General features: G+C 38.2%; 1 protein-coding gene across 6 annotated transcripts; it reads right to left on the bottom strand.

Annotated features, from left to right (window-relative positions):
- Positions 1-20: 20 nt before the first annotated feature.
- LOC110830142 (uncharacterized) lies at positions 21-7,422 on the bottom strand. 6 transcript variants are annotated; one of them, XM_022064667.2, is made up of 7 exons: positions 7,227-7,420; positions 6,975-7,127; positions 6,336-6,476; positions 5,945-6,085; positions 5,626-5,723; positions 4,265-4,729; positions 21-3,159 (listed from the first exon to the last, which is right to left on the bottom strand). In XM_022064667.2, exons 3-7 carry the CDS (start codon positions 6,468-6,470, stop codon positions 2,184-2,186), a joined length of 1,815 nt encoding a protein of 604 aa, XP_021920359.1. In that variant the 5' UTR covers positions 6,471-6,476; positions 6,975-7,127; positions 7,227-7,420; the 3' UTR covers positions 21-2,183. The 6 variants fall into 6 exon arrangements, 5 of the variants coding, with proteins under 5 accessions (XP_021920359.1, XP_021920360.1, XP_021920362.1 ...); XM_022064668.2 differs by having other exon boundaries at positions 7,245-7,420; XR_015536208.1 differs by having other exon boundaries at positions 3,021-3,159; positions 4,265-4,357; positions 4,501-4,729; positions 6,975-7,395.
- Positions 7,423-7,490: the final 68 nt, after the last annotated feature.

Below are 7,490 nucleotides of genomic sequence, written 5' to 3'. Positions count from 1 at the left end.
GGATTTATATGAACACCCGATCATATTTTAATACATGTATTTCAAGACTACATATTCGATCATGTCAATGACAGGAATAAATGTATACAGCATGTAATTTATTTTTCTCTTAACACTGGATATTGAACATGTCACGACATGATAAAGAAATTTGGGGTAAAACATAACAAATTAATAATTATAAACATTTACTCTTTAAACTTAATTACTAAAGCCGAACTACATTTGAAAATAAGAGGCAAGTTGCATACATAGAATGCTGTAAGTCTTGTTAGCCCATTTCAAGCAGTGCAATTTCTTGCGTGAAATTAAATATCCTGTACGTTCATTCTTTCTCTCATGGATTGATAACTTGCAAGTTTATTAGTATTTCTGAGCACATTTGAGGGTACTAGATCTTGGGCTCAAATTTCAGCCTGGAGACTGCTATTCTTAGGGTTTTTGGGGTTTTACTCAGCGTAGAAAAAATGTCAAGCTTCCTTCCACAGCATTTCCAATTCATTATTCTCTGATCATGCTATTGTTCAAAGCTATAAAGAATGTCCATAACAAAATTAAATGACATGTTATGGAAGGATGCCTGGAAGTTTGAAAGTGGCATTCATGTGCTGCTGTGGGGGGAGGCATCAAGGTCTCCTGACCTTAGCCCTATGGATTTCCAATTTTTTTTTTTTGGGGGGGGGGGGGGGATCCCCAATAAATCTCAAGTTTATTAAGGGAAAACTTAAAACAGAGAGCGTTACTTAATGCATTTATGTAACAGTTAGCTGCTTTAGATGACAGTTATGTTGTTATGTTCATTTTAACTTCAGACATAACATGGAAAAATATTTTGCGGAAGGCAGAAAGATCATACCAGAACTATGTTTTCATTTTGTAAATTTGTGTTGCCTTATTTTTAAAATATTTCAATGTGATTTTCGTATTGGTTGTATATTTATAACTATGCAAACCCACTGAGCTACATTTTAGACCGAGATACGCATTTGTGCATCCTACCACTGCACACACACACACACGACATTTGGCACTGAAATTTAATTTTCTAAATCAGGACTTGTATTATTTTCTAAACACTTTAAGCATTTTAATACATTCAACATCATTTTATTGTGATCAGTTTTCCCCAGTATCCTTTCATTTCATCCTTACCAATTCCAAATATTCTCCATAATGCGGGACACCAAGTTTCAGGTTCACGCTGCCATTCTTAACTGCCTAAGCATAATTAATAACCTACAGATCAACATTATTATTCCTGTTATACATTACAATTTTCTTCATATAGTTTAAAGTACTAAAAGATCGGGGCTAAACGATTAATTACTTTAAAGCTGTATGTACGATTAAAGTTGAAGGCCATGTCATGGCACAGGCAGTTGGTTGCCATCTTCTCACTACAGACCTGGGTTCACTCCCAGGGCAGTCCACGTGGGATTTGTGGTGGACAAGGTGGCATTGGCACAGCTTTTTCTACAAGTCCCTGTGTTTCTCCCTGTTATTATCATGCCACTGATACACCATTTTATTCATGTATCATCTGAGGGACAGACAATGGGCCCATTAGTGGATGAAATTGCATAGACACATTTCACCCCACCACAAAAAAAATATTATTAAAAAAATATGCTGTTTACAAATGTAAATGATTTGCCTATCAAGAGACTTTTTAGACAATACCATATATTAGATACAGATAATACACATATTTCAAATATTAATAATGGGTTTGATAATATACTTCTACTAACATATGCCTGTTTCTGGAATACACAAATTTTTGCCAGTCAGACTCCTACCACGTTTCTTTTCAGTTTCATGTGACATCATTGGAATTTGGAGTACTGGAACTACATAACGATACCAAGTCTTGAAGAGGCATAGACCTGTCATGTAATCCCTTTTACAAGGAACTTCGGGTCAGAGTTGCAGCCCGTTAGGACTGACGTGAAAGACAACTGCTGCCCATATGTACATAAATTGTACACGTGTTCCAGTATTCCTTCACTTTGTAGTACAGTCTGAGCCCAGTCTGTAACAACAAACGTTTTCCTAAATCTGTTTCAGACACAATATCCACAAAAAGGTAACTCGACTGTAAGTCACGTATCATCAGTGTTCATGAATCACAAGTGATTCTGACTTGCCAAATGTAATAAGTCATTATAATGTAAAAGTTCAGTCTACTGATCCAAGGCCCTGTGGGTACGAGAGTGTCTTATAAAATTGGCATGTTGCGAGAACCTATGGTTGCATATTTCACATTTATAAGGTTTTTCTCCTGTGTGGATACGGCCATGATCACGGAGCATCCCAACTTGAGCGAACCTTTTGCCACATACGGTACATTCATAGGGTTTCTCGCCTGTGTGAGTGCGTGAATGGCAAACAAGTTGTGCTCTTTGTGCAAACTGTTTGCCACACACATCACATTTAAAGGGTTTTTCTTTACTATGGATACGCATGTGAGTCTTTAGACCACAACTGGTTGTAAAGTATTTGCTGCAAACATCACACTTATAAGGTTTCTCTCCAGTGTGTGTGCGCATGTGAAACTTCAATACTCCAGGCAACGTGAATCTCTTGCCACAAACGTCACATTCATATGGCCGTTCGCCAGTGTGTGTACGATAATGAGACCGCAGCTGTGCCTTCTGTGCGAACTGTCGGTTACAGACAATACATTCATAAGGTTTCTCCCCAGTGTGAGTGCGTGCATGACAAGCGAGTTGACCGCTCTGGGCAAATTGTCTTCCACACACATCACACTTGTATGGTTTTTCTCCAGTGTGTACCCGCGCGTGTGTTTTCAGACTTCCGCTCTGATAGAATTCCTTACCACACACTTCACATTTGAAGGGCCGCGGTCCTTTGTGGATACGGGAATGTTCCCTAAGGTGGCGAGCGTTCTTGAATGTGTTACCACATACACCACACACATGGATTTTGTTTTGTGAAAACTTATCATCATTCTCACTGGCTTTACTTCCAACGTGTTCTGTCACGTGTCCACACTTTGTACAAGTGGAGGCTTTTATTCCTGCTTCACTGGTGATCCTGGTTACACCACCACAAATTCTGCACTCATTCTCAGTTTCATGTTGTGTTGGAATAATTCCACTAGGAACCACCTCTCCATAACTTGAGAAGTGCTGCAAACTACGAGAAGAGAAGCAAAAGAACATTACATGTCTAGCATTACATATACCTCCAATAATTATAATTACTAAAATTTTAGGGAAACAAGCTCATTAATACACATACCAGTACCACACCCTGCTAATAAAGTTAGATTATTCCTTACCAGCCATGCACTCATTTAAGAGTAAAAACACTGAAACAAATCCTGAAGAAATAGAAGGTACATACCAAACACTATTTTATAAACAACAGTATTCTTCGGTCACCCTGTTTTTCCACAGGCAAACTACAGTAAAATACACACAACCATTAATTCATAAAGTTGCGCTAGAAAAATATCACACTTAAGATGGTAAAGTTAAGGGGGAAGTTGAGGTAAAGCTCCACATATTCTTAACCTTGGCATAGATGCTGAGAGGTCAACTTCACACCCTAGTTCACACTTTAGATATCAACTAGGAAATGGGTGCAAATATTTTAATCCAGTAGTTCATTATTATTATTATTAGTGTTCTGTCTGACGACAGGTCCATATGAACAGGATCCTTCCATCCTTTTCTCGGACTGGGACCTGTTCATATACGTTCCTGGCAGATGATCCAGAAGTGGTTTGCCATTGCCTTCTTCTGTGTGTGAATGGAGTAATTGTTGGGATGCCACGGAGGAAAACTCCGTGTTGCCTAGACCGCGGCCTTGCCCAACACAAGTTATAAATTCGGGCACCGCCGGGAATTGAACCCGGGACCCCAGGATTACGAGGCCAGTGTTCTTGCCTTTAATGTGATCATGCATCATGATGATTGTGGATACTGGACTTGGCATCATCATCAAGATAATGGCTATAAACATGTCAGTAAAACTGGAGATCGGTTACCAAGACCTTATTCCTGGTATGAACAAGATTTCTCTTTATACCTCCTTATCCACTCTCCTCTGTGACCCACTGTGGGTGCTCGATGACCTCGATGGCTTTCCCCAGTGACTGGTGTATGCAGTTAACCTCTTTTGCATACCTTGATCCTTGGTTTAGAATTTACGGGCTTTCACCTCTACACCTCATATACATCATCACGGAAAATTACTTAGGTACTGGGCAAAATTACCATTTATACTAAAGTCTCACCTTACTGTTCTATGGATGCTGGAATGTCGGCTCAAATTACTACCATGCGAGAACTGCTTGTTACATATTCCACATTTGTACGGTTTGACCCCACTGTGAATACGAGAATGATATTTAAGTTGCCAATTTCCTGCAAATTCTTTACTGCACACATCACATTTATATGGTTTTACGCCCGAGTGGGTACGAGAGTGTTTCCAGAGGTTGCTGCGTTGTGCAAACCGCGCATTACATACTTCACATTTGAATGGTTTCTCTCCAGTGTGCACTCGCATATGCGTCTTCAAAAGGCTGCACTGGGTAAACTCCTTCTTGCATATATCACATTTAAATGGCCGATCTCCTGTGTGGATACGCATATGTTCCTTGAGGTAAAGCAATTTTCTGTATCTCTTATTGCAAACCGTACATTTATGAGGTTTCTCCTCGTCATCAGCTTTGTCTGCTTGTCCTACCAGTGTGTCACTGTAAGAGGAAAACATGCAATGATGTTTTAATATTGTATGCATTTGCTGTAAGAACAGATGTGTGCTGCAGGGGGCTCAGAGGGGTTTGCACAAGCCCCTTGTTAATTTCTGGCTAATTATCCAAGCCCTCTGTTGTTGGCATGAAAAATATAAAATTATACAGGCAACACAACAGTATCAATATGTATCAAAATATTGATCTTATTTATCATTACTTCTAAATGGAAGGCGGGGAGATTAGCTTTCTGGTGTGAGCTCCTTGTTAAACTGATACTACACTTGTATGTAAGAATGTTAGTTTTCTTAAAAATAATACAATAATGTATGGTGAAATGTAATAGAATTCCTTTTAAAATAAATAGATATGCACATATAGCTATCATTTATTGATTCAAATCTGTGACTGTAAACAAAATAAGGAGGATAAACTTTTGTTCATACTGTATTTTAAGGTCACAAAATATTAGATCTAACCTGTCATAAATCATTTAATAATTATGTGCATGAATATAGCAGTGTGCATACATTTCCAAGTTATTTCTATCATAATTGCATTATAACCTGTGGTGCAATAAGGTAATATGCAATTAGCAATAACCAAAGCACTCACCTAGAGCTATGCTGGCGGTAGCATAGCTACTGGTAGGGCGTCCCTAGCCAGATTGGTCGAGGGGGAGAGGTCAGACTAAGACAGGTACCCTGGTCCTACAGGTTGGGGGTTGGTCGCAAGGCTAACAACCTTGCACCGTAAAAAGGAAGATGTTTCGAAACCTCGATCAAAGCCTCGGACAGATGGACCAAACAGAGGACTAAATGGAAGAGGAGAATTGAAGAGGCCATGGACCGAATACGGGCCGGAGAGCCATAGAAAAAGAAGAAGAAAAATGCACTCACCTGTCCTGACATATATCATGTTCTTCCGCTGTTTCTTCATCATTTGACTCTTGATCCCTTGCCTCTTCTTTGATTGCTACAAAGCGCCATGGCTGTAACTGTAATAGATAGAAGATTTTGCCTACTAAAATGAGTATAATAATCAGAAATATGATCTGGTACCCAACTTATAAAACATATCCAGGCTTGAAGGCATTCAGAGTAAGGTTGATGTTGGTGGGCTTCTTGTACAAAATTACGCGGGGAGCCATCAGATCTGTAAGTATCAATTTCATCATAGCTCACTGCTGGACACACTTAACCTGCGTGTCTTACTCACCTTCTTGTCTTCCTCATTGGTGCCCTCCGCGGACTGTCCGAAAGGATCATCCTTTTCTTTGCAGTCAGCTTTACTGGGTGAAGACAGTGAACATATTTCACTATCTGCATGATGTTCCTCTTTCGTTTCATCTATGTTTTGCTGTGACACAGTATTAGTATTATCAGCAATTTTTGTTTGCTGCCATACTAGAAGTGACAATTTCATTAATTGAAAAATAATGTTATTTCAAATATCATCAGAATAAAACTATGAATATTCACTGATCAGTGAGATTACAGGTTTTCATGGTGATGGGTATGAAAAATAATAACAAAAGCTGGCCAACAAAAACTACTGAGGACCACAAATTTCTTGTCAGATGTTTCTGATAGTCAATTATATTCCTCACCTCTGTCTCTTCAGAAGAGATGCTGACTGGAACATCGAGTGGCTCTTCTTTCACATCTTGCTCAAAATCTTCAAAATCCAAAGACACTGTGTGCGCCTCAAGGTCAGGATCACATTCTACTTTAATTACATCCATTGCACGCTGTAAAATAATATTCTTTATATTTGTATCCATATGGGACAATTTTCACATTGGTGATGAGTTTATATTACTATGAAATCATTAAGAGCCTTTAATCACGTGCTTGATGTTACATTCAATACATAGTTATGTGTATATAATTATGTATGGACAGGGAAATGGTGCATCAAATTTGTGTGCATACATATTAATTTGGTAATGTAAATATTTTGAGGGCAAAGTAATACTCGTTATACATCTAACTAAAAATTGCTAATACTCTATGTATGATTAGTCCTTACTACAATATATCTTGTTCGTGGGATATGGTAATGAAAATTGTACTTGTTCCACATAATTCTCAAAGTATCTATGGAATGCATCTATAATCCATTGATATAACCGAATCGTTCTGCTGGGAAAGGAGCAAAACCTTCAACCTAGCTTCAGACTGTGTCAGGAAGGTGAAATTTGTATTCACAGATACAATGTTCACAGTTAACCTACAAATCAACTTACATTATCGCTATTACATGCACCACTCCAATACACACGCAACGCCAAAGTTACATATGTTACGCTTCCGACAATATATTGAGTTTATAGCTTAGTTCCGTAACTTTCCTTTCAAATCATTACATCAATATTTGCATAACAAACCCTTCCCCTAGTCTGTAAATATAAACATAAACAATCAATTCGAGTCAGGTATGCAACGATCTAAATCGATAAAGCGTTTCCAGGTTAAGAGATAATTTACATAACACATACGTTAAACTATAAACATACTATCGGCTGTGTGCATTAAATTAATTGAAGATCGTCACATTTAAACGCAGATACATTTATATGATATTAAGCATTATCGTTTCGATAGCCGTTATCATTTACACGTGTAAAAAATTACGGACAAGGTGCAGTCAGAAATTGTTTAAAATCCAGTAAAGCATCATAAAACCTTAGAAACGTTGGGAAGTTGTTACTCTTAAAATTGGTAATCCGTACTAATAAAAGGCATGAAAGCACGGGTACCAT

This window comes from Zootermopsis nevadensis, unplaced genomic scaffold (genome assembly GCF_977971745.1).
Source record: "Zootermopsis nevadensis isolate Lab colony 2312 unplaced genomic scaffold, Znev_1.0 Znev_ptg000021l, whole genome shotgun sequence".
NCBI lineage: Eukaryota > Metazoa > Arthropoda > Insecta > Blattodea > Termopsidae > Zootermopsis > Zootermopsis nevadensis.
Note: the sequence above shows the minus strand (reverse complement) of the source record. Positions and strands in the feature narration are given on the sequence as shown.

Excerpts from the sequence above, each read along its gene's own strand:
- LOC110830142 (XM_022064670.2), bottom strand. The coding sequence starts at position 6,470 with ATGGATGTAATTAAAGTAGAATGTGATCCTGACCTTGAGGCGCACACA. Across the intron at positions 6,086-6,335 it reads TCTCTTCTGAAGAGACAGAG|CAAAACATAGATGAAACGAA; the intron begins GTGAGGAATATA and ends ACTGTGTCACAG. Across the intron at positions 3,160-4,264 it reads AGCATCCATAGAACAGTAAG|TTTGCAGCACTTCTCAAGTT; the intron begins GTGAGACTTTAG and ends CTCTTCTCGTAG.